The 27,427-nt window shown below is 33.9% G+C and overlaps 1 protein-coding gene across 1 annotated transcript in view; it reads left to right on the forward strand.

Moving 5' to 3' along the window:
- Positions 1 to 24,352, forward strand: part of LOC132547252 (dynein axonemal heavy chain 7-like) — a 49,134-nt gene extending 24,782 nt beyond the window's left edge. The window contains exons 36-69 of the mRNA XM_060211017.1: positions 51 to 146; positions 419 to 544; positions 923 to 1,120; positions 1,416 to 1,571; positions 1,831 to 2,126; positions 2,414 to 2,630; positions 3,006 to 3,322; positions 3,562 to 3,703; positions 3,945 to 4,058; positions 4,396 to 4,695; positions 5,064 to 5,293; positions 5,623 to 5,812; positions 6,173 to 6,517; positions 6,698 to 6,840; positions 7,174 to 7,425; positions 7,824 to 7,938; positions 8,185 to 8,348; positions 8,815 to 8,968; positions 9,090 to 9,281; positions 9,455 to 9,721; positions 10,168 to 10,446; positions 10,701 to 10,946; positions 11,412 to 11,504; positions 11,893 to 12,069; positions 12,623 to 12,784; positions 13,129 to 13,329; positions 13,547 to 13,708; positions 13,910 to 14,095; positions 14,394 to 14,537; positions 20,734 to 20,964; positions 21,729 to 21,881; positions 22,293 to 22,470; positions 22,958 to 23,061; positions 23,565 to 24,352. Of these exons, the coding sequence (XP_060067000.1) occupies positions 51 to 146; positions 419 to 544; positions 923 to 1,120; positions 1,416 to 1,571; positions 1,831 to 2,126; positions 2,414 to 2,630; positions 3,006 to 3,322; positions 3,562 to 3,703; positions 3,945 to 4,058; positions 4,396 to 4,695; positions 5,064 to 5,293; positions 5,623 to 5,812; positions 6,173 to 6,517; positions 6,698 to 6,840; positions 7,174 to 7,425; positions 7,824 to 7,938; positions 8,185 to 8,348; positions 8,815 to 8,968; positions 9,090 to 9,281; positions 9,455 to 9,721; positions 10,168 to 10,446; positions 10,701 to 10,946; positions 11,412 to 11,504; positions 11,893 to 12,069; positions 12,623 to 12,784; positions 13,129 to 13,329; positions 13,547 to 13,708; positions 13,910 to 14,095; positions 14,394 to 14,537; positions 20,734 to 20,964; positions 21,729 to 21,881; positions 22,293 to 22,470; positions 22,958 to 23,061; positions 23,565 to 23,771 (6,537 nt within the window). The 3' untranslated portion in view covers positions 23,772 to 24,352. The remainder of the gene's footprint in view (positions 1 to 50; positions 147 to 418; positions 545 to 922; positions 1,121 to 1,415; positions 1,572 to 1,830; positions 2,127 to 2,413; positions 2,631 to 3,005; positions 3,323 to 3,561; positions 3,704 to 3,944; positions 4,059 to 4,395; positions 4,696 to 5,063; positions 5,294 to 5,622; positions 5,813 to 6,172; positions 6,518 to 6,697; positions 6,841 to 7,173; positions 7,426 to 7,823; positions 7,939 to 8,184; positions 8,349 to 8,814; positions 8,969 to 9,089; positions 9,282 to 9,454; positions 9,722 to 10,167; positions 10,447 to 10,700; positions 10,947 to 11,411; positions 11,505 to 11,892; positions 12,070 to 12,622; positions 12,785 to 13,128; positions 13,330 to 13,546; positions 13,709 to 13,909; positions 14,096 to 14,393; positions 14,538 to 20,733; positions 20,965 to 21,728; positions 21,882 to 22,292; positions 22,471 to 22,957; positions 23,062 to 23,564) is intronic.
- The last annotated feature ends 3,075 nt before the right edge of the window (positions 24,353 to 27,427 follow it).

The following is a 27,427-nucleotide window of genomic DNA, read 5'->3' on the forward strand; positions in this document are numbered from 1 at the left end:
TCCATGTCTTTATATCTACGATCACTGAAGTAATATTGATCTTCTTACAGAGTATTTTCTTCTTCGCCATTACATGGTCTATTGGTGGGAGCTGTTCTGATGACGGTCGTGTCAAATTTGACAAAATACTTAGAGAACTGATTTCTGTAAGTTGTTTGAAAGTTTTACTTTCTAATTATGTAAAATACAATATTCACTTAATATATGAAATTTCTGTAGATGTGGTATTTGTCGTTTTAATAAATGATAAAAGTCTATGATGTCTGTCTTTCTCACAATTGACATTAAGATTTTTTTGAAAATAGGCTTTACTTACTATCATTACTGATGGTGTGTATTAAACTCAATTTTTGATGATAAAGGATTTTAATTGTACAGGAGTACTTGTGTTAATCATAACATGTTCATGCTTATTCAGGGTGGAATGACGGAGGATACAAGAATAAAAATAAGTTTACCAGAGCTTGTAGACCCACCCATGAAACCATACCTAAATCCATTCCCACCCAAGGGCCGAGTGTATGACTACAGGTTCATAAAGGAGGTAAACTGATGTTTCATGTTCAAAAGTTCACCTTTACAAATAGAGAAAATATTTAATTCTGAGCAGGTTGATTTTTAAAGCATTGATTTAAAATGAATTAGATAATCTAGATTTTGTGATTATGGAGACTTAGATGTCCTAGAATTGAATGATTCCGAGGATTGAAATATTGAAGATGTAGAATATTGGAAGATTCAGATGTAGATTTTGTAAAATTGGATGATTTGGACTTAGATATTGTTAAATTGGATGAATCACAACGTAGATGTGGTAGAATTGGATGATTCAGACTTTGGTGATCCAGATTTCCAAGGTTTAGACTTTGATGATGTAGATTTGAATGACTGGAAATTTATGATAAAAATCTTTTTGTTTTAGGGATCTGGAAGATGGGTACAGTGGTCCGAGGAAATCAAGGACTCTCCTCCAATCCCCAAGGAAGCAAGTTTTAACGAGATCATTGTTCCAACAGTGGACACAGTGCGATACACAGCACTCTTAAACATGCTTCTCACACACAAGAAGCCAGTCCTATTTGTGGGCCCCACTGGTACAGGCAAAAGTGTCTACGTGGGCGTAAGTGTTACTGAAATTTTTCTCTCATTTCTAGGTAAAGGTCATGTCAGTATCTCCATTCAAGGAAATTTTCACCATCTTAATTCTTTTCAAAATCAGTTTTTTGAAAATCTGTCTAAAAAAAAAATAAAAACTCAATACATAACAGGCAGGAGATCTTTTGGATGTTAAATTAGACTTACATCTTTGTCTGGGTCGTTAGATATATCTGGAATTGTCCAGTATGATAAAATCTTGGTCAGTTTCACAAAACACTGTACAGTTTCATTGATATATGTTTATATCCAATTTGTAGGACTTCCTGCTCAACAAGCTGGATAAGGAACTATACAAACCCAACATTCTGAACTTCTCAGCCCAGACCACAGCCAACCAGACACAGAACATGATTATGTCCAAGCTGGACAGACGTAGAAAGGGTGTGTTTGGTCCCCCTCTTGGCAAGACAGCGGTCAGTATCTGTTAAATCTAGAGTATTTTTCAAATGAACAGAAATTTTTGTTTTTAGATATACTTTGAAAGCATGTCATAATATGTACAGAAATTCAAAACATTAAAAAATGAAATTGATGATAAGTATTGAATATTTTTAACAACAAAAGTGAAATAGACTGCAGTATTTGTAGCTAAATAAAATGTAAGGACATTTTCAAATCTTGTTCCTGGAAGTTTAACTTCGATATCAAAGTCTCTTTTCATTAATTTTGTAGTTGGTGTTTGTTGATGATTTGAACATGCCGATGCGAGAGACCTTCGGTGCTCAGCCACCTATTGAGTTGCTGCGTCAGTGGCAGGATCACTGGAACTGGTACGACTTAAAGGAAATCACAGCCATGAAACTGATAGATATACAGCTGGTAGCAGCCATGGGACCACCAGGTGGTGGGCGTAACCCCGTTACACCCAGATTCCTCCGTCATCTCAACACCATTACCATCAATGAGTTTGACGATGAAACTATGATCACCATATTTAAAAGGATTATGGAGTGGCACATCTCCTCTAGGTATATAAAACATAGCAAGCGTCACTTACTACAGAATATCGTAGCAGCAATAGACTGGAATATCATACTTCACATTGTAATCACACAAACACTACTTATGAATGATGGGGAAAATGCTCATTATGATCTATTTATATTAAAGTGTACATTTGATTACATGAATTTGTATATTTAACCATGAATCAGAGACTATTGACAAGGCTAACTACATGGTTTATTGATGCCTACTCTTGACCAATCAGTCTTTATCAATAAAAAAATCACATTTATTCTTCTTTTTGTTACAGAGGATTCAGTAATGAGTTCAAGCCATGCGTAGAACAGCTTGTGCTTGGCACACTGACCGTTTACAAGGAAGCCATGAAGAATCTGTTGCCCACACCAACCAAATCACATTATCTATTTAACCTGCGAGATTTCAGCAGAGTCATACAGGGGGTACTCCTATCCACCCCAGAAACGATGGAGGAACCTGCATCCATGAAAAGACTTTGGGTCCATGAGGTGTGTACTATATGATGTTTTACCAGCAGAAATGTACCATCAGATATGGTGGTAGTGGTTTGGGTTCACTGTAGAATCCCGATAATAACTTCTGAGGGAACGTATTTTATTTTATAAATTTTAGTTATATTTTAATATTTTAGCTTTTGTAAAGAGTTATTGTTTTCAAATTTTAAGTTTTAGTTTTAAAAAGATTTAAGATTGAATTATTAAAAGATAGAATCGATGTAAATCTTTCTAAACAGCAAAATAGATAGAAATTAATCCATATTTTATTTTATATTCAATACATGTGATCCAGAAGCTTTTCTAAACATAAATGTTTATCTTAGTTGTGTTTGGTTTACCGTCATTCAATTCTACATAATATTACAGGTGTTCAGAGTCTACTATGATCGTCTGGTTGATGATGCTGATAGGAACTGGCTGTTTACTTATGTGCGTGAAGTGTGTAAAACAGAACTCAGAGAGGACTTTGATCAGTTGTTTATCCATCTGGATTTTGATAATGATGGCAAAGTTACGGAGGACGACCTGCGTAGTTTAGTGTATTGTGATTTCGCAGATCCAAAATCAGACTCAAAACATTACGTGGAGGTTCGAGATCTGGAAAATCTACGGGTAACAGTTGAAGGATATCTGGATGAATTTAACAACATGAGTAAAAAACCAATGAACCTTGTACTTTTCAGGTAATTCATTAAGCATTACTTAGAGTTTAAGCATCAATTTTAGACTAATCTTTATAAAAACATGAAGTTCTGCTATAAAAAAAAAAATCAACTTTAAAATGATATCTTTGTTTTTACCAAAAGGTGACTGCATGTATGGCGATTTCTATTGGGGAAAAAATAACTCAATGACTCTACAATATTTCTTTTGAAAATAATTTCACACATAGTTCTCATGTTTTTTTTTATGTTTTCTTCAGATTTGCTATAGAACATGTGTCCAGAATTGCTAGAATCATTAAACAGCCTAGAAGCCACGCTCTTCTTGCCGGAGTTGGTGGCTCTGGACGTCAGTCACTTACCCGACTTGGTGCACATATGGCAGACTTCGATCTGTTCCAGGTCAGTAAGATATCAGTATCAAGTTTAAGACTAATTCAACAATAGGTGAAAATTAAGACAAAAACACACACAAAAAAAAGTTCAAAATTCAGAGCTTAACAGAAATCATATTTGATCCTATGTTGATCGTGCTTGATGGCAATGACCCTACCATCCCAATACTGGTATAATTATGGTGGTAAACACTTTCTGTGCCTTGTAACAAAGTATCATATTAATATCAATGGTGCTTGTTTTTTAGGTTGAACTCTCCAAAAGTTACGGAACTCCTGAGTGGCGTGAAGATCTAAAGAGAATTTTACGTAAATCAACAGAAAGTGAAAGTCATGGTGTCTTCCTGTTCTCCGACACCCAGGTAAAAATCATAATCGAAACTGAGCAAAGGTTTAGAAATAACAGTTCTATGTAAATGAAGTTGTAATATCTGGAATGTACCTGAAATAATCGAAATATCGCAAAGAAATCTGACATTTTGAACAGCAGAGACTCAGATTTACATAGATATATTTTCTTTTAATTTAATATTAAAGAAATTTAGATAGGATTTCTGTTATGATTGCAGAGTAAAAGTTTTCAATAAAAAATTAATAGGTATTCACAGATTGTATTTTATTATTCAATATTAAAGAAAGTCATATCTAATGCTGTTGTTTATCATGTTGAAAAGTAAACACTGAGATATTTATTTATAGATCAAACAAGAGTCCTTCCTTGAGGATATTAACAACTTATTGAATGCTGGTGAGGTGCCAAACCTTTTCGCTATTGATGAAAAGCAGGAAATTTGTGAAAAGATGCGGCAGTTAGATAGACAGAGGGACAAAACAAAGCAAACTGATGGAACACCTGTGGCTTTGTTCAACTTCTTCATCTCCCGAGTACGAGACCAGCTACATATTGTACTGGCCATGAGTCCTATAGGTGACACCTTCCGAAGCCGACTCAGGAAATTCCCCTCCCTTGTCAATTGTTGTACCATTGATTGGTTCCAGGTAAGTTACCATAACAACGTAATGTTTATATTATACAGGTATATTACCTTCTTATTCTTGTAACACAAACAAAAATATAAAAAATGGTACCCAAATGGAGACTTTTGGATTTGATTTTTTTCTGTATTTCGAATATTTTGACTGCACTTAATACAGAATGTCTTGAATGTAATGACAGTTTCTACATCAAGTTAAAAAGTTGGAAAATGCTTTCCAAGTTTTCATGGTACAATCCTGCATTGTTATAAAAAATATCATTTCATTGTGTAAGACTTATATAAGATATTGAAGAAATTCAGTATTTGATTCAATAATACATGTGAGGTTTTTGTCTGTCCTCTGCTGATACATTGTATGTTTGTGGTTAGTCGTGGCCAGAAGATGCCTTGCAAGCTGTAGCTTTGCGGTTCCTGGAGGATGTTGAGCTTGGTGAGGAGGAGCGTGTAGGATGTACCACAATCTGTAAACTATTCCACACATCCACACGAGAGTTGTCATCTCGCTTCTATCTGGAATTAGAGCGACACAACTATGTGACACCCACATCCTACCTTGAACTCATTAGCACTTTCAAATCTCTTCTAGACAAAAAGCGACAGTAAGTCTGTTCAGAATTTCTTATCAAATGATCTAGCAACAATAAAAGTTGAATTTGTAGTTCTAAATGGATTCTTCTGAAACCTGTCTTCATCAAAATGTAATTTATTCAAGATTTGGGGAAAGAAGTACAGACCCTTTAGAATCATAAAATCACTTCAGATATCATAGAGAGTTAAGTTTATTCTAGGTCAAGTCATGTCTGTTTTGTAGACAAAAGCTTCACACTATTTTTGGAATTTTACTGACATTCTAAGTAACCTCATATTCAAAATAATGATTTAAAAAAATGATGATAAAAGTAAATTATTTCTTTTTTCTTCAATTTAGGGAAGTTCAGAAGCAGAAAAGGCGATATGAGGTTGGTCTTGAAAAGCTGCAGTCAGCTGCCTCTGAGGTCGCAGTGATGCAGAAAGATCTGACAGACTTACAGCCACAGCTGGTTGTCGCCAGTAAGGAAGTTGATGAGATAATGGTGGTCATTGAAAAGGACTCTGTGGAGGTGGCCAAAGTAGAAAAGGTAAAATATAAAATAAGTGAGGCCTAAACAACAAAGGCGTTAGGTTTACAAGGAAATCCTGGAGTCTGTAACAGGTCAGTTATATATATAATAAGACAGGGCCAAAACATCTCACAAAGCCTGATTGGTTATATATGATTGGCCAATATATATCACAAAAATAGTAAAAATCTTATCTGCAAAGACTCATTTCTGAAGTAGTTTTGTTATAACATAATTTGTATATTTATGAAATATTAATATTTCCCTTTTACAAGAATGAATGCAAATGTAAGCATATAAAAAATCATTTGTATTAAGTTATTTGAGTAAAAACTGCTCTACTGTACACAGACATCAAATAAGAAATAAACTTTACAGGTTGTGAAAGCTGACGAGGCAGTAGCGAACGAACAAGCTAAAGGAGCCAAAGCAATTAAAGATGAATGTGATGCTGACCTGGCAGAGGCTATCCCTGCTCTCAATGCTGCCTTATCTGCTTTGAACACACTCACTGCACAGGACATTACAGTCGTGAAAACAATGAAAAGTCCCCCATATGGCATCAAACTGGTGCTGGAAGCAGTGTGTGTCCTCAAAGGTATCAAACCTGAGCGTATACCAGACCCAAGTGGCTCAGGGAAAAAGATTGAGGACTACTGGGGCCCCTCCAAGAAAATGTTGGGCGACATGAAATTCTTAGAAAGTCTGAGAGAGTTTGACAAGGTAAATAGAACCCTATTGTCAGTACAAAACATGCTCTGTTGGTATCCATTGTAATTTCTTAATATAGATTTATTCAAATACTAATTGTCAAATTTGAATCAGTCATTCCTTCATAATAATTTTTTTATTTTCAAGTTTTTCATGACAATTAACAAACCTGACCCTTGTGAAATTTTACAGGATAACATACCAGTGGCTTACATGAAGCAGCTACGTGCCAAGTACATGAATAATCCTGAATTTGACCCTGACAAGGTCCGAAATGCCTCCACTGCCTGTGAAGGTCTGTGTAGATGGTGTCGCGCCATGGACGTGTATGACAGGTAATTTTACTAAGAGAAGCTGACAGATTTGATAAAATGCTTGTTTGGGTCTAAATATCACATCAGGTTACATTTCGGCAACTCTAAAGATAATTTCGAGTGCAACAGTACTGAAATGCACTGAATTTTGTAAGGTAGTTTGTCATGTTGCCTGATCTTTATTTGGAAAAAAGCTTACTAGGTCTCTGTCATATTAGGTAGGGTCTATACAGGTGTCAGAGGCTGATGTTTTCTATAGACAAGTTTAAACATGTCTTTCATAATGATTAGTTATTATTGAAATGTCTGATATGTAGTTTTCTTATTGTTCATACTTAATCTTTCCGTTGACAGAGTGGCAAAGGTTGTTGCTCCCAAGAAGATCAAACTGAAGGAAGCAGAAGGAGAGCTTGCGACTGCCATGGCCTCACTGGAGAAGAAGCGAAGCTCACTACGAGAGGTCCAAGACAAACTTGCCAAGTTGCAATCAACTCTTGAGAATAACAAGAAAAAGAAAGTGGACCTAGAGAACCAAGTAGACATGTGTACAAAGAAATTAGAGCGAGCAGAGCAGCTGATTAGTGGACTCGGTGGAGAGAAAGATCGGTGCGTTTGAGAAATTTGTCTCTCCTAATAGAACCACATGTAACAGTTAAGAGTGCTGCTGAACTTAAATAAAAAGCTTTTAATCCTAGATTGGGAAAGAATATTTAGATAATACTTGTAGAAAGTCATGTCTCAGTACAAGTTACAGTAAATCTCAGTAAAAGTTTTACTGAAATAATCATTTTACTAGTCCTAGTTTTCCTACATAGAACATTTTGTTATTATGTTACTTTCTATTAAATCTTCCAGAAGTGAAATGCACTTGATGTTTCCCTTCTTTAAAATCTCAAATTCTTTCTCAAAATTTCAATATCTGGTAGTTTCATCAGGTTTTTTAATTATGAGCTATTTTAACATGTACTGTTATCTTTATACATGTGTTATCTCCCTTTGTACAGATGGGGTCAGGCAGCTCGACGCCTTGGTATCCAGTACAATAACCTAACAGGAGACATCCTCGTCTCTTCTGGAATTGTTGCTTATTTAGGAACCTTTACATCGGCCTTCAGACAAGTAGGTTTAGTTTAATTAGTAACTGTTAAGTATGAATGAGCACAGATCAGTAGTCTGTATTTTGTGTTGGTTGTAGTTTTCAAAATGTAGATATTGTTATTGCCCTTTCTTTCTTATTACTCTAAATTCATTTGATGTCAGATCGTGTAGACACTCGTGATAAACTAATAGACAGACTTTTCATAGAAAATATTCATGAACAATATAACTTGTTACAAACTGATTCCTAACATTATCTACCTACAGGACCAGACCCAAAGCTGGATAGAGTCCATCAAGAGCAACGGTATTCCTTGTTCCAGTGATTTCTCTCTGATTAATACCCTGGGAGAACCTGTTAAGATTCGTGCCTGGAACATTGCTGGACTCCCAACAGACAGCTTCTCCATAGAAAATGGAATCATGTTGTCGTAAGTTTTTGCAATACTAAATAGCAGACTCATAGAAATACAATTGATTTAAAATTTTTCAAATTCTTAAGTAGTATATGTTTATACAAAACAAGCTATTCTCTAGGTTAACATTTTTAAAAAATACTTGCTGTTCAATGAATTTTGACTCCTGTCTACTATTTTTGGTTTTCATCTCACCAGCGACTTTTCATATTGCAAAGCAAGACTTTTGTGTTACTTTTCTGGTGGTGAGAGTAGTAAAAATTTCCCTTTGAGGTTTTGTGTTTAGAGCCTACACTCAAAAAGTGTTATCCAACTTATATAATGACTTGGACTATCCAACTTTTAACATACATTTCAGAGTATTTTTTTCTAAAAGACTACAATACTTAAAAAGCAGAACAAGTGAGACATTTTACAGTATCTGGTTTTGTGAAACTGTAGCAGGATTGCCTTAACATGTTACATGTTTATTTTTTATCAGAAATGCCCGTCGTTGGCCATTGATGATTGATCCACAAGGACAGGCAAACAAATGGATCAAAAACATGGAAAAGGCAAACAACCTTCATTGTATCAAACTCAGTGATGGCGACTTTGTCCGAACATTGGAGAATTGTATCCAGTTTGGAACTCCGGTAAGACATGCTTTGTTTGGTAACAAAATATTCACCACACTTTTGATTTTTTTTAAGAAGCATGTTTGATTTAGTTTATATGAATATTATGTTGATGAGTACTGTGGTTATATACTTACAGGTTCTACTAGAAAATGTACAGGAAGAGCTCGACCCTCTACTGGAACCACTGCTGTTGAAACAGACCTTCAAACAGGGTGGTAGTATCTGTATACGACTTGGTGATAGTACCATAGAGTACTCCCAGGACTTCAAGTTCTATATCACAACCAAGCTACGAAATCCCCACTACCTCCCAGAGACCTCTGTCAAGGTACGTAAAATAGAAGCCAGGAAATCTTCACCATAGAGGCCATGGAAACAAAATTATGATCATATTTAAATTTACATCAGTATTGAAATATTTATCAAAGGACAACTTAATAATCTTGACAATGTGAAGTTTATACTGTCGAGTTCAATGTCAGACATCTTTACTGTCTTCAGGTGACCCTGCTGAATTTCATGATCACACCAGAGGGACTTGAGGATCAGTTGCTAGGTATTGTTGTTGCTAAGGAGCGTCCAGAACTGGAGGAGGAAAAGAATGCTCTGATCATACAGAGCGCCACAAACAAGCGCCAACTGAAGGAAATTGAAGACAAAATTCTGGAAGTATTGTCTTCTTCAGAGGGCAATATTCTAGAGGATGAAACAGCCATTAAAATCATGTCCTCATCCAAAACCTTGTCAGATGAAATTTCAGAAAAACAGGTGTGTCTAATTGTGAAGCACATTTTTCAGTCTTTGATATTTTTTTTATAAAATTGTGTATTTACATTCAAAGCTTTCATAAAGACTACTTGTCTGACTGTTCTGACTAGATAGAAATGTATTCCCATATCCCATGTGACGTCTGAGAGATGTCGCAGTTAAAAGGGAATGCTTGTTTCCTTTCTGACACCTATAAAAGTCTTCTTTTTTCCTCTGACCCTTTAAAATGCTTTAAAGACAGATTTTACTATACTTGTCAAAAGTTTTGACAGGGCACATGCTATGAAATATCTAGATATAAAATTGGTTTGTTTTATTCTATTAGGTCAGTTTGCTATTTAATGAATCTTAGAGTGTATGCTTTGCATGCAATGGATGTGTGTTCTGTCTTTTTCTGTACTCATAAATAGTTTTGTGATATCAATATTCATTTTGTGCTGTTTTAGGCAATTGCAGAGGAAACAGAGAAAAAGATTGACAAAGCTCGTCTTGGCTACAAGCCTATTGCCATCCATTCCACCATCTTGTTTTTCTCAATTGCTGATCTGGCCAATATTGAACCCATGTACCAATATTCTCTAACCTGGTTCATCATGCTCTTCGGAATGTCAATTGAGAATGCAGAAAAGTCCGATGATCTGGAGAAACGTTTGAAAAACCTGCACAACCATTTTACCTATTCTCTGTATTGTAACATCTGTCGGTCTCTGTTTGAGAAGGACAAGGTAAGCGAATCCTTGAAAGTTATCTCCCTTGTTAAGTGTCTTGCCAAATGTACATCTTTTTCATGACGAAATTGTGCAGAAATGTTATAAAAGAAAATATTCTCAACAGATTGACAAAAACTTCTACAGAATTTAGGAGAAAAAGTGGGGAAAAAAATCCTGGTTGTGCAAATGATAAAAAAAACCCATGATCTATTTGATAAAGGAAAAATTGCAGAATTAACTTGGAAATCAAATTTCCTTATTTCTTTCAGCTGCTGTTCTCATTCTTGTTGGCTGTCAACATTCTTAAACATGACAAACTGATCAATGAAGAAGAATGGCGGTTCCTCTTGACTGGAGGAATAGGTCTGGATAACCCACACAGCAACCCTACCTCCTGGCTGCCATCCAAATCATGGGATGAGATCTGCCGTCTTGACGACCTTGAACATTTCAAAGGAATTCGGCAAAAGTTTCTTACACAGAAAGATCAATGGAGGGAGATGTACGACTCACTGGTATGTTTGTCTGAAAATTCTTAGAGCCCTTCATTTCTCCGCCATGTTATAGGGGACATAATGTGTTACCCTACTCTGTCACATCACATTTAAGGGACCTTAATCAAACCTTATATTTCAAGAATGATAATACCTTAAATGAGTGCATGTCGCACGGTCCATAGGTCAAGGTCATTGTTACTATTTATATAAAAGCTAAAAGATGAAATAACATCACTCAAATTGACTTAATTTCCTTGAGGGCCTTTGATTTCACTTTACACAAAGGTCAGAATGCCTAAATGACTTTGTGTTTTAATGTCACTTGTATTGTTTCTAGAAAGTTGTTATGCAATGATACATAGAAGCATTATCACAGAGGCAGCCATTTTCTAATTACCACTGTATTCATATCTAAATTGTGTATGAATATATATTATAAAGCTTTGAACCTGGTTTGATTTTTTCTCATGCTACTTGTTTTAGGAGCCCCAAAATGCTAAGATGGCAGGTGATTGGGAAGAAAAACTCCAGAAATTCCAGAAGATGTTGGTTCTCCGATGTCTTCGTCCAGATAAGGTAAGACATGTAAATCAGCTGTACACATTAACTTTAACTTTCATTCAGGTATTGTCCAATCATTAATAGATAATTCTACAAACAACTTGAAGCATAATACATGGGGTTGTTTTCACAGAAAAGAAATTCTGTTTTCTCTGTTGATTTTATTTTTTACTCAAGTGATCGTTATTTTTATAATTTCAATCCAAAACTGACCAAAGAGAACCACATAAAAATAGCCACTTTAAGTGAATTTGTGTTTTTATATACATGTTTACACATGTCTATTGTTAGTTATTAGTGCCATGATGATTATTGTTATGTATGACTGATTGTGAAGAAGTAGTTAAAACATTCACATTATTTTAGATAATTGTAAAAAATAATTTTCGTTCTGTTTTTACAGGTCGTCCCAGCTGTCCAAGATTTTGTGGCAGAGAAAATTGGGAAGAAGTTCATTGAACCACCTCCCTTTGACCTTCCCAAAGCTTTTGCTGACAGTACATGTGCTGCTCCTCTCATTTTCATTCTGTCTCCTGGTGCAGATCCGATGTCGTCTCTCCTCAAATTTGCCGATGATCAGGTGGGTGCACTGATGATACAGATAGTTCAATGATACAGATATAGTACATAGGGATGTCCTTGATGTCCTAGTTCTTCAGTCTTGGATTGTTCAGATTTACCTCAACTTATTTAGTGACTTAGATTTTTAAAGATACTCCAACATTAAGCCAAGTTAGCTTTTATCATTTTCAAACATCAACATCAGATAAATGTTTAGATGGAGGGGACTGAGGAGGAGGGACTCATTCACACATCCTTAAATCTCACCATTTGTCAATTAATAAATCCATATACCACATGATGGACTGTTTTGATTTTCCTTGTGTAAATTTCATCTCTATTGATAACACAATTTGCTGTTAGAAGATCAAATCATATCATGAAAAACAATCTATTGACTTTTATTTTTATCATAGCTTTTATTAAATACAATTTTGTTTCATTTTTGTTTTCTGTTTTCTTCATACTTTTGATGATGTAAGAACCTTGAGTTAAGATTTTGAAGATTTAGCCAGATGTTGACTCTTTACTTGAATGCTTATTCATACCTGGATGATGATGTTTCCTTCCAGGGATTTGGTGGGGCCAAATTTGACTCCCTGTCTCTAGGACAAGGTCAGGGGCCAATCGCTATCAAGATGATTCAGAAAGGAGTGAAGGAAGGGACTTGGGTGATGTTGCAGAACTGTCATTTGGCACCATCTTGGATGCCTACCCTGGAGAAAATTTGTGAGGTAAGACATCATAGAATGTGATGACTTCCTGAAAATGATCAGAGTTTAATTCAATTTTTTTTTTCAATTTTTTAAAAAAAAATTTGTGGCATCTCTTATCTCTTTCCATGGCATTATATATTGAAGTATTTATGTATTTTGAATTTTTTTTTCAGTCAAATCTAATCTTATTTCTGCTTTATTGAAAAAAAGTTTGATCATTAAATCAAATCCTTTTAAGTGGTCAATTAAGAGTGATGATTTCGTCTAGAGTGTGAAATTAAAAAGATATCAAATAAAAACAGAAGCTAACATGTGTTTGATGCTACAGAAGAAATAGAAATATTTTATCCTTTTTTTCATAGGATCTCAACCCAGAACAAACCCATCCAGACTTCCGTATGTGGCTGACCAGTTATCCAGCTTCCTTCTTCCCAGTGTCCATTCTACAAAATGGTGTGAAGATGACAAATGAGCCGCCCAAAGGGTTGAGATTCAACGTCCTCCGGTCATACTTAACTGATCCGATTTCTGACCCAGAGTTTTTCTCTTCTGTCAAGAATCAGGTAGGTTATAATCAAATGTGAAATTATACTTCCTTTCTTTCAGAAAACAACAACTTTATCAACTGATATTAATTATCATTGTTAGTGAGAATGAAATTGTTCATGGGAAAAAATCCATAGTATTGTTGATATCATATGCCTACATATTGATAGATATATATTTTCCATGAATTCTTGAACACCGTTTTATATAACTGCTCCTGACTTTTACTTTCAGTATGCCTGGAAGAAGCTTCTGTTTGGTTTGTGTTTCTTCCATGGTATTGTTCAGGAGAGAAGGAAGTTTGGACCTTTGGGCTGGAACAACCCCTACGAGTTCAACGAGACTGACTTGCGTATTAGCGTGCAGCAATTGGCAATGTACTTGAATGAATACACGGTAGGAAACACATTATTGGTCCCAGTTTTCTGTTTGAAAATAAAATTGTATCATTGTCTTTACTAAGACGGGGAAAAAAACTCAACTGCATCACCTTTTAAGATTTTACTTTGAAAGCAGTTTTGTCATCTGAACCCAAAACCTCCTTCTATAAAATTTTGAAAAAATTGTTTTAAAACCCATATTAATTTCTGTGGACAGGATATCCAGTACGATGCCATCCGTTACCTGACTGGAGAGTGTAATTATGGAGGGCGTGTTACTGATGAGTGGGATCGTCGTACTCTGCACAGCATTCTCGACAAATTCTACAGCACCAACATCATTGAAGACAAAAACTACAAATTTGATGAAACTGGCGATTATTTCTCTCCCAATGACCTTGATGTAAGTTTTGAAAAGAAAATAAACAATAAACAAGAAAATAAACCACTTCAAAATATGCTTACAGGATTACTTATGTTTAGGGCACCTGTTTCTTTGGTTGTCTCCCTTGTGCTAATTCATGAATCAGTTTTACATGTCTTTGTTTGTTCATGGGTGTTAATAATATACACTTATGTGAAAGTGTACCAGATTAACTTAGAAAATATGATTTTGATCTTTTTGAAAATAAAAGATTTCAAGTTCCATGTAAATTTTGTTCCCCCTAAACTGAAACATGTGCTTGGATATGTCATTCCAGTATGAGGGAACACTGGAGTTTATCCGTAACCTGCCATTGAATTCTAAACCTGGAATCTTCGGTATGAATGACAATGCTGACATCACTAAGGACCAGGGAGAGACACGCCTCCTTTTTGACAACATCCTCCTGACACAGGTAGGCGTCGCCTCTTTCTAAGCCTCACCTTTGTTTTACCCTTCCCCCTTGGTGAACTGTTGAGCTTGTAGTGACCATGATTTGCCAAGCTTTACAGTTTGACCTCATTTGATTTAGTAGATTTTAAGGAACCCTTTGTGTTTTATTTCTAACATATCGATACCCCTGTTGATTTATTCACTGCTGTTTTCAAAACCATTCTAGATTTTGTTTTTGATTTGATTGCCACCTATAACCCAGAATTTGGTTGATATATGATATGACTTGAGCGCATTGAAAACCTGTAATGTTGTTTTGTAAAGAGGAAAATTGTTCAAAATTGTAAATTTATTACAGCTGTCCACAAAATTAAATACAAAAATTAGGTTATAAAGCAAGTTAATACTTACAATAAAAAGACAAAAAATAGTTTTTTCAAATTCCTTCCTAAGAGGTATTTTGGTATGTTTGATGTTTTACCTGAATCTCCATTTGACTTTAACGCACTTGTCATATCATTAATTAGTAGCTGTTTTGTTTGTTGATTTTTTAAATATTTTGCATTGATTTGAAACAAATTTCTGTCAGAAATGTACCATATAATAAGCTTGGATGACCAACACAATAACAAAGGAATGGGCTTATTACAACCAAATGGTATATGTTAATATTTATACCCAATTACATTTGGTATGGTTGGGCATATTACCTAGGCTCACATTGAATTATCAGTTAGTCTTAAAATTCATCAATATTTCATCAGGGAAAATTCCCAAATTTTATCAAAAATCTTACCCAGTATCCAAAATTTACCAATTGAGTGATGTGGTTTGCACAGTTCACGAACTACACTTAGATATTGACATTTGTTTAGGCCAATTTTCATTTCATTTATTGATAACTACTCTTCTGATTTTCTGACTTTTGGCCGAAAGTGTCACTGAAGATCCCTGGAAGAAAGAAACAGCTGTGTGAGGCAGTTGTATTACTTCATAAACATGTACTGTATTATTGAATATTTTGCACCGTTTACTTGCGTGTCTTCTGTAACTTCTGTTTCGAAGTTGATTGCTACTGATTATTCTGCAGGCATTAGCTATGTTACGAGCGCCTCAAGCGCTGCGCCCGTGGCCTGTCCACTTCAGTAAAGTGGTTTGTACCTGCACAATGTCGTTGATATTGTTGAATTGTTACATCAGAGTGCATTTCATCATCCTGTTGTGATCAGCATGAAGAATTACTCTTATTTTACAAAAATATTCTCTTTAGTCATTTTGTTTTTAAACAGGTTACATTAAAAAGGTAGTCGTCTTATGGAAAAAAAATCTGTTCACAGCAATATATACTACAAAATGATAAGTTATGTAATGATATGAAAAAATATCAATATCTGTGATTTAAAAGCAAAAACTGTAGATTTCTTTTAATAACCTAATGCGGCTTTATAACATTCCCATTGTTGTTTGTTTTTTGTTTTTTGTTTTTGTTGAAAAAATGTGAAAATTCAGATTTTTTTTTGGTGAAAATAAGTTTTTTTTCTTGAAACAGTTTATTTTTTAAGAAGTTAATTTTAGATATATAAGTAATGAGTCCATAAGGAAAATTCTGGTTCAGGAAAGAAAGAAGTCTTTTTGTATTTTTTGATTGGATTTAGATTTGGCATCTGTGTCACATAACTTTGCATGTACAATATCTTTGTTGTATTTTACAATATTGTGATAAATACACTGAAGGTAGGAGGTAATTCAATGTGATAATTTTGATACTGTTTCCATGTTACACTGGAACACTGATGAGGAACCTTGATAATGGAGTGATATTTCAAGATATCATTTTATTTCTAAATGAGAATCTATATTTTGCATGTTTTTGATCTAAATTTTTAAAATTGTTGATGTACTAATAATGCTTGGTAGGTTAACATTTATTTTCATTGTTAACCTTTTTAATTTCATTCACTGAGTATCATTTTCTTGACTTAGATATTTATCACCAGTAAAATTGACAATTAAGGGTTAAAGGTCCTAGGGATTGTTTTCATTAAGTGTCCCACTACAGCAACGTGGTATTGATGGAGGCAGCAAAATTATATTTTCGTACCACAGCTTAATTGTCATCACTTTCATTATGCATGACATCACCATATAAGGTGATTTAAGTCAAGGACAGAATAAGGGTTCAAAGGTGACAAATAGGAGTTGTGAGGTCAAAGGTGAAAAGGTTAATTGTATACAGTTTCTGTTGGCTGTCACCTTTGTATGTAAATACGGACATTTTATTAATTAAACTAGTGCTGAATGATTTGTTGTATGCATCTTGAAAACATCAAGGTCATAAAGGTCATATCATATTTTGAAACCAGAAAGTGATGCCTTTTTTCCCCAAGTTTTTTTTATAACTTCAGGCTGAAGTTAACATTCATAAATCCTTTAATCTTTTTTTATCTTTAAGAGATTTTCCTTGTTAATTGGGTTTTTTTTTATATTTATTTTTTGTAGATGTGCATTTTCTTTTCAATAAAGGCATTTGTAAAGCATGTTATTTTTTACAATACTTTTTATTGCAATTAAAAATATAAGAATTTAGTTTCAGGTACTTCAAAATTTACAAATTAAGTTGTATAAGTGTGGAAAATATAACAACGATGAAAAAGAAAAAAAAATCCTCAAAGTTTTCACTATAACTACCTGGTATTTATTTTATAAAGCTGCCATTTCTGTTGAAGTCGGCATTACTGATTCAGTTGACCCATTGTTTTATAAAATGATTTTCATAACATGATTGAGAACTGTATTACATATCTCAGTTTCCTTGGAGACAAAATTTGCTGATATTTGAGAGAGGTTGGAGAAAGATTTTATTTTTTTTTATCAGTTGATTGTCTATTAGAATATTACAGGGGTAAAAACACTTCTGGAAGCTCCCAAATGGCCAAAGCCTTGGCAGATAAACAGTTGTCATGTTTGTATATGCACCTTTTTGTTGTGTGAGTGTGTCAATGGTTGTTGTATGAGAGTGCATCAGTGTTGTTAAGAATACACCCTACAAGGAATTTTTAGGGTGCTAATTATAAACCTGAAAGTGAACTTTGGTTTTCTTCTTCATCTATATATTATGGAATGATATGGCAGAAGGCAGGAAATGTTTTGAAGTGAAGATTTGAACAAGGATTTTTACATATATTCAGAGCTTTGCCATTTGAATTTTCTTGAATTTTGTAGAATACTTCACTTAATACATTGTATCATATACATATATTTGCCACAGTAGTTTTAAACATGAACTAATGCAATGATTTTCTTGTTTTTTCATTTTATTTCGTGTGGTTTGTGTGTGGTTACGACTGGTGTCGGCAAATAAACGAAAACAAACAATATTAATCACCATGGTAACAGAAACGGGTAAGACCTGAGATATCACCACAATATGTATATAGTTTTTCTCTCTTTACAGAGTTCTCCTTCAATTCTCTTCAACTTCTTTTCCAAAACATATCAACTTGTTGGTGCTTCTTTTATGATCATTATTTTTCGATTTTCAAAAAATTGAAAAATTTATTCTCATTATACAGTTACTTGGAAAACAATGTACCAAGTAAATGTTCTTCTATCAATTAAACCCTATAACATTCATGTTTTTTTTTTTTTTTTAATTTTTGACTTTCTTGTAAAACAAGTTCGAAGGTTTTTTTCTGATTTTATTCAGTCCAATTCTATTTGATATGTTTTGGAAATCAGTTGTATTTTGACACATATACCTATTTATAGATACACATAGTAGTTATTACTAATAGATCCAAGGTGATTTGCATTATAGCTTATAAGCACACCTGTCCTCACCTGTAAGGGGACCAACTAATGCTAGACTAGCTTAAATTACTTACAATGTATATATACAAGGTATCCTACAGTTATTACTAACTGGTCACATGGTATGGTCACTATCAGTGTAACAAATGCCACTGACGCCTTAGAAACAGGTGCCATCAACTAGGCAACAACAGCTACCATGGCAATGTTTTTTATTATTATCTGTGGAAAAATTACCATGTAGGATAAATTTATTGGCTAAATAAGCTGGATATCATCTGATCTGTAACTATAACTAAACTGGGTTTTAAAGATTCTGTAAACAGTCCATCACAGCTTATGTGGGGTCTTCCTCTGGTAACTCCTGATTTCCCCCTCCAACCAAGCACGGCACATCCTTTAATGACACAGCTGTTAATAGCATGCAAAAAATCCTATTTGCAGAACAAACCTCACATCAGTTGGAACAAAAATTATTTTAAGAATCAGATATGCTTGTTTATTACAAGGCCTTTGCTGGCGCTGAGCAACTGACATTCTTTACCAAAGATAAGAATAGCAATACTGTCTATTATAATGATTATAATGTGTAATTCTCAATCAATCTCAATATTGTCTTCAATTTCTTACTTGATTAATATTATCAAATAAAAAATTGTGTTCCATTCAATCTGTGGATTCTGATGGATCAGGGGTTAATTTCTATATTTAGTAGTGTACGTGTTATCCCATTTACAAAAAAATGGAATCCTGATATTTACATCAGGAAAAGCTGTCTGAGAGATTAGGATAGAGGCTAGTTGTTTTTGGATATATGGAAGTAAATCGTTAAAAAGTCAGGTTTTATATGCCCTCCATTTTTTTATCGTTGAAGAAAAATGAAAAATTGAATATAATTTTACAGAACCTAAGAAAGTAATGGTGTGTCATGGCATACACTGATTATAATTATGTATTGCTGGAAGAAAAATAAATGTAAACAGTCAAATACCAATTTTACAATAAAGAGTACATCATAATTTCTGAAGTATGTACATTATATTAAAACTTTGAAGCCATATTGAAAACAAAGTCACCACAGACAGCTCAGATACTCTACACCAAAGAAATATCAAAATGGGCTGTATATGGGTGTATCAACAGAAAAATTCTATGACACATTTCAAGATATTAACAAGTGATTGGATGGTGTCCCATGCATGTGAGAAACAGGCTATTCAACTCTTGCTAGTTTCCTTAAACTGGTAAACATTAACAGCATGCATGATTTTATTTAGCTAGCTGATGATTTTTTTCCACAACAGATGGATTCCTGATTGGAGTTTCAGACTTATCATTGATATATCATAATCTATTTATGTATCTCTGGAAACTTTGGAATATTTTGCATAGTTTTACATATATATTTTGCAGCAGCTCAAAACATTTAATTTGCAGCCAATATCACAGTATTGCTTTCATGATATTGATTTTTTCAAAATTAAATATTTGTGGTGTATTTGATTTGGAGAACAACTTACAAGGTTAAAGGTTAAAGGTTACAGGTTAAAGACATTTAAATTTAAATGTACGATTATGTTATATATCTGTTTTTGTGTAACATTGTGAAGACAAGTTTTGGCAGAAAAGCAGTGCCAATTTATTGTAAATTAATGACCAATATCTGTGTTTAAAAGAAATTCTAAATATGGAGAATAAAGCTTAAATTACAATTCAAGTCAGAGGGAAAATGTGTTATGCAGGATTGCTATATTTGTAGGAAAGACGATAGTCTATTTGCAATTTACATTTTAGCTAGGTACTTAATTCTAGATTTTAAAAAAAACAGCACAAAAACGTTTCATGCATGATTTCGCTATGAGTGTTAATGTATGATTTAATACTCATATCTATTGACTCGTTTATATCGACTTTGATTTCTTAACACAATTTCTCATTCTTATTCCTGACTCTTCAATTTATCAGGCTTTCTGACTTCAATTTTCTCATCTACAACTTCTAGTTTAAGTAAATTTAATTATTTTTACTGTGCACTTTGAAGATTAAAGGACAGAAAACTGGTCTATAGTTATGTTAAATTTGTAGTGAAAATACAGAGATGATTTGTTACAACAGTGTTGTAAAGTCATTTTCCGAGGCAAATGTTGTCTTCAGATGTAATATAATTCAATTTACTTTATCTTGGAGGCTTGAAGTTACAGAAGAGAGGAAAAAGGAATGTTGATAATTAATTTTGTTGATTAATAAAGAATATGTTAATCAAATAACACATGTTTATGTCATTGATCTTAAGAAATCATCCATCAATTTCATTATCAATTAGACTGATCATCCGGTAAAGTTTGGCTCGCCTGCTTTTAAAAAATTTGAACAAAATGTTAATTTTTTGTCCACTTGGACCTCTTCCACTGCAGGCTAAAGCTTCATCTGAGGGAGGCAAATCCACTGACGAAGTTGTAGATGAAGTGGCAGCAGACATCCTGTCAAAGTTGCCACCAAACTACGATACAGATGCAGCGCTAAGGAAATATCCAACATCATACAAACAGAGCATGAATACTGTTCTTGTCCAGGAAATGGTGCGCTTCAACCGCCTCCTCGTCACCATCCGGTCTAGCCTTGTGAACATCAGGAAAGCACTCAAGGTCAGTTTGGAGGAAAGTCTTTTGAAAATAATTTTGAAGATTCTTTATACAGGACCTCCATCATGGCAAGCTAGTAAGACAGTCATAGAAATAACAACTAGAACACAAGATGTGAATTGAATATGGCCGTTTATTATAGTAAACATCATTTGTTATTTAGTTAACAATTTATCATTTAAACAGACCAAACAAGTCTTAGATGGGGTTCATAATCTGCCATAATGATTTCTGCAAAACTTATGCATAAATAAGTTAAAACAAAAGTGACGCAAAATCATCCCCTCTGTATGAAATAGAAACTTAGCAAATTGCTTCAGTAACAAGCTTAAAGTATGAAAAGCAAGATAAATTCTTTCTGGTCAAATGTCGAGATTTTGTTTTCTTAAATGTGAAAATTCCAGATCTTTTTCGTTATCATCGAATTTCAATTTGTCATTCTGTGTACAAAGATTTTCACAAAGTAGATCATGTATGCAGAGACTACTGTTTAAGATAGAAAAATGTGTACTTAGAGATCAATGCTAGTAGAGACCATGATCATATGTTCTTGTAAGTTGTGCTATGGTCACTTTTGTTATTTGAGCGAGGCTAGTAAGTCCACATGTTTGGTGGTCTAAGATGTCACAGGTCGTTGGGTCATAGGTCATTAGGTCATAAAAAGTCAGGTTATTCTGGGGAAATGATTTTTACAATTAAGGTATAAACTATCACTTAAGTGTCCTATATGTGTCAATTCTACATGTTTGTTTTTGCTTCAATAAAAGGGACTCGTTGTCATGTCTGGAGATCTAGAGGAAGTCGTCCTCAGTATCCTGAAAGGTGTTCCCCCTGGTATGTGGATGAAGAAATCCTACCCCTCACTGAAACCATTAGGAAGCTATGTCAACGATTTCCTGGCTCGACTCAAGTTCCTTCAGGTAATCATTTTGATCGCTTTATCAAATTCTTATCTTTTTCAGAAAAAAGAACTAAAAGTTCCATGATTGATCAATGGAACACTTAGTAAACTATTACTAGATCTATAGTCAATAACTGTGTATCTGTGTGATTTTCATTGTTAATGTAGGTAAATTTCTATTTGGTCAGATATCTAAAAGATTAATTGATATGGTTTAATAAGATCCTAACTTGAACAAAACATTTAATCTCAAACAATCTTCATATAAACTACACTGAATCATTTATTGGTTGTCAAGGCTAACAAAAATAAAATTTCAAAGACAAGTTTCCTAAAATTTCATTGAAAGGAAAACAACATACAGTACTGTATTCTATATAATTTGAATGGTCCTTAATTCATGTATTAATGATATTTGACAAATTTCCAGGACTGGTATGATCAAGGACCACCTCCAGTTTTCTGGATCTCAGGATTTTACTTCACACAAGCCTTCTTGACTGGTGCCCAGCAGAATTATGCTAGGAAATACACCATCCCTATTGATCTTCTCAGCTTCGACTACGATGTCTTGGAGGATAAAGATTATGACACAGCCCCAGATGATGGTAAAATTTGACCTTGAAATTTTGAAATATAACTTTTTAACCACTCTGTAATGTAGAGACATTCATATTGATAATGTCTCCCCTTTGAATGTCAGTTTTTAAAAAGTTTCTATTAGTGGCACTTGTTTGCATCACATGATCCAGACTCAAAATGCCAAGGTCAGTGTAAGTTTGAAGGTCATTCATGTACCACATCCTGCAATAATCTATGGGAGCCAAATACAAATTCTTATTGAAAGTTAGAGGGTGAGCTTATACTACAGGACAATGAAATAACATTTGATTGTCATTCTGCTAAACAGCAATATATACGGGGCAGGCTTATTACCAGGCATGGGTTACTTGTGGGATAAACAATGGATTTAGAGGCCGACACACCTCAATCACTTTATGTAACAAAATTTTCTAGAGAAAGGCAATTACTGTAAAAATCTATGACATTAACTTTTATTTTGTTAAGCATATTAATTTTATTCCTGATTTCCAGGGGTGTATGTGTATGGCCTGTTTGTGGATGGAGCCAGATGGGACAGGAAAACCAGGTTATTGGCCGAGTCAGAACCCAAGATACTATTTGACCCCTTACCTAAGGTAAATCACACAAATTTTCATTCAAATTAGAATTCTAAACAGAAGATACTTCATACATTCCTATAGATAGCAGCTCTTAAAGGAAATGTGTGTTTTGTCTTTAACAGGATAAAATTCAGTCATTCAATAAAATCAAATTAAATAAATCATTAAGATCAAATTAAATATAATTCAGCAGGACAAATTACTACATGACTTTCCTGTCTTGTGTTATAATACAGCTAACAATACACTAACATAGTAAAGCTACTGCAACTTTATTTCTAAGTAAAATCACATGACTTCCTAGGCATGTGAAAAAATTAACATATTCAATCGTTTGATATGATGCTTACCATAGACCTCATATAATATTTTTCTTATTTGATTTGTTATTAAAAAATCAAACATGATCGTTATATGATCACTCGTGTTTGATCCTTGTTTGCTCAAGCAAAGTTTACATTGTGGCAAATTCTGTATACAAAATTTTAAAGATATTTCAATTTTTTATGTTAATTAAGGTGTGGGTGAAACCAATAAAGAAATCAGACATCCCAGATAAACCAATATACAGATCTCCGATCTACAAAACAAGTGCACGTCGTGGTGTTCTCTCTACCACTGGTCACTCTACAAACTTCGTCATTGCTATGAGTGTGCCCTCAGACCGCCCACAGCAGCATTGGATTGGAAGGGGTGTGGCTATGCTGTGTCAGCTCGATGATTGATTGCTTGTATACAGCAAAAGGATTGGAGCCAACTTCAGACTTTACTTATATTTATATATATGTTATTATGGTAATAAAACTTGTCAATCAACGTGTTAGGGGCGTGACTTCATTTATTATGCAAATGAAGATCCTGGAACATCGTATTCTGAAGGGAAAATATTGAGACTGATTCCCCAAAAGTAACACAAGTTTTGAGTGTGACACATTATTTTATTTTTTGTTATTTAAGTATTACCATTTATTACCAGTACAAACAAAGGTCTGACAATATATTTTTATTTTTGCGAATAAATGTTATCTTGATCATACGTGTTGAATTTCCGTCCTGTTTCAGAAACTTCACGGCTACAGTTACAACAAAGAAGTTAACTTATTTGGATAATTTTGATATATATACGATGTGGTATTATCCCTAATTATACATATATCTATTTTAAATATTTGTATATTATTGAAATTGCTTTATCTTCTGAATGAGAGATAAATTATAGCATAGTATTGTTTTCAGTTATCTTTACCACAGGGTTTGCCGAAGACGTATTTTTATATTACTTCTGTGAGAATAGTCTTGTGCTATTTCCGTCCACACTTCTCATATGATATTAATGTTTTAAGTTATTTCTTTTTGAATATTGTTACATCATATTGTCATATTGTTGAGTTGTTTTAAAATTCAAACATAAGACAAATTTAAAGAGTTTCTGAAATTTTTCTCTGCAGGTTTGACAATTTGTTGAAGACCAAACACTTTCAGTCTTAAAAAAATAATTGGATTTTTAAGGATTTTTTTTTTCTTATTTTAAAAGAAAATTAATTCCTCTAATTTGTTCAACAGTTGTGAGAAATTTAAAAATGGTCTTTATATATCATAAAATCTGTTGTTACTGAATGAAATAACGAATATGTAATGATATAGAGATAATATCTGAATGTGCTAATCTTTGTTAAGCCAATATCCACTTTAGTGGAAACACACTGTGATATTTAAAAGTAATCATGTCTTATAATTTTAATATATTAACTGAATTTGTAACTAGTTTGTAAATATTTCATACATTCCTGATTTTCAATCACTTCAAATAATTTGTTGTTTATATGCATCTTTTTTTTTCTCATTATATGCTTTAATGGGATACTTTAACTAACTTCCAGGAATTTTCACATATTTAAAATCTTAACTTTAATCAAATTAGTGAGGATTTGCATTCACACTTTTGTCACAGAATTATATATTTACCACAGTTCTTTACTATCTACTAGATTCTAGCCATAAATTTGTCTAAAATTGAGAATCACTGAGAGATGAGTTTGGAAGTATTGCAAGAAATTGTCCTTCTGTCCACGATTTAAGGGTCCACAATATAACTTCACTAATTAAACCAGCAAAACGTTTAATTGTTTCCAAATGTGTTAAATCTGAGAGGATTTTTAGGTTGGTTTTTTTTTTACCTTTTCAAGGAAATTCTGCAGGAAATTTATTTTATCTCTCTAAATAGGCTTAGAGGCTAACCGCAGAACAATTTACTTGGCAAAAAAGAACAGTGCCATTTGTTGCCATGTCTGCTTAAACTTCAAATAGGTTTATAATCAGACATGGGCTTATTGCCGGGTCAGTGTTTACAATGAACCATATAATGGAGGACTATAGGACAGGCAGGATACAGAGATCCTATATACTGCTTTATCAGATTTAGTGTGCCTTTTATAAATAGCAATACTTGGCTGACAGAAAACTGCTGTATAGACATTAGTGTGCCTTTTTTGTAGCAATACTTAGTTGAATTTTACAACTATTTCGAAACTGCTGTTTATAACCCTAGAGTCTCTGAACTTCCTACTGTGATTAACACGATCTGTTAATATTATAGAATGTTTATATGTACAGAAATGTGAAAAGTTGTCAAAAATAAATGCAGATTGATGCCGAGTCAGATTTTGTTCTTATTTCTCTCATCTCGTACCGACACAGAAGCAAGAAAATGCTGCCATATTAAGGAAATCTCTTTTTAAAACTCCAAACACCCTCAAATATAATAAAACCATGTGATCCAAAAGGGTAGGCGTCTTCTGCTTCATTGATGGCACAAGACATGTAAATCTGACTGATATGGGAGAATAGTGGACTGTCTGCCTAAGATATCTTATTAAAGATGGTTGATGTAGAGGTTCTACAACGAGTGGCAGTTGATTATCATCGTTATCTAACTTGAGTGATTTAACTTTTAAATTTAGAAAAGACACGAGGCTTTGCTGAATGTCTTTTTCTAAATTTGAAAATTAACTAACGAGAGTTTGATAACGATGATAATCAACTGCCACGAGTTGTAGAACTTCTTTCTACCATAACCTTTTAACGTAAATATATATATATTGTGTACAACATTGTTTCACCCCCATTGACACTTTCGCGTAAGAATACATCGTAGGTTGTCCGATTGGGTCATTAATAAGCAAAAAGAGACAAAATCGCTATTTTTGAAGCAAAATACAAAATACTTATTTATTCAGTAATCTTGTTTGGAAACACCTCGTTCATTAGAACATTGGAACACGTTACAAAATTACACAATTTTTTAATCTTTTGAATAAAAATAATTTGGAACTAGTTTATTGCGGATAAGAGTAGTGCTTCTCCGGGGGGAAATGAGAATGCAGACACGATTAAGATGACGTGTAATTTCGAGAACTTTTAATCACTTCATCAGAACTGTACATCACCATTGGCCGTTTTCGATCGAAAGATTTATTATTGTGAATGTTGATGGTTATTGTGCCTCCATACACTGGACCACCGATGACAGAATGAAATGGCTGCCCTGTCATATTCGCCGTTGACCTCATGTGGCTGATTGCACATAGACCTATACCCGTTTCAGACGTATCCAACCTAATATCAAAGGTTGGGAAACCAAAATTACTGCATTTACCAATTACTATCCCCTTTCCCCTTCCACACAGTTTTACCGCATCACCGATCTTGACCGCCAACAAGAGTGACAGATCGTCACTGTCAGCCATGTTGATAATGGACAGCAGACGATAAACAATCGCACGTGGCGAAAGTAGTTCGGGGTAATGTCAATGCCTCGTCCAATAGATTTGGCTGTCCCCAATAATACACGTGTGCATTATGCGTATGAATAAACAATGGATATGTTGTTTAATGAATAGTCTGGGCGTGAGATAACATACGCAGGTTATGGTAGAAATGTATTTAATAAACATCAAAATAACTTTATGGGCGTTCCTGATAATGTCACATCGCGACACCTTTCGTCAGTAACATTTGCACTAATTAATAATTAGAAAATAACTTCAAGGACGTTCCTGATAATGTCACATCGCGACACATTTCGTCAGTAACATTTTACACTAATTAATAATTAGAAAATAACTTCAAGGACGTTCCTGATAATGTCACATCGCGACACCTTTCGTCAGTAACATTTGCACTAATTAATAATTAGAAAATAACTTCAAGGACGTTCCTGATAATGTCACATCGCGACACCTTTCGTCATTAACATTTGCACTAATTAATAATTAGAAAATAACTTCAAGGACGTTCCTGATAATGTCACATCGCGACACCTTTCGTCATTAACATTTGCGCTAATTAATAATTAGAAAATAACTTCAAGGACGTTCCTGAT

The sequence above is a fragment of the Ylistrum balloti genome, unplaced genomic scaffold, assembly GCF_031769215.1.
Source record: "Ylistrum balloti isolate Yb309-2 unplaced genomic scaffold, AGI_CSIRO_Ybal_v1 Utg369942, whole genome shotgun sequence".
Taxonomy (NCBI): Eukaryota; Metazoa; Mollusca; class Bivalvia; order Pectinida; family Pectinidae; genus Ylistrum; species Ylistrum balloti.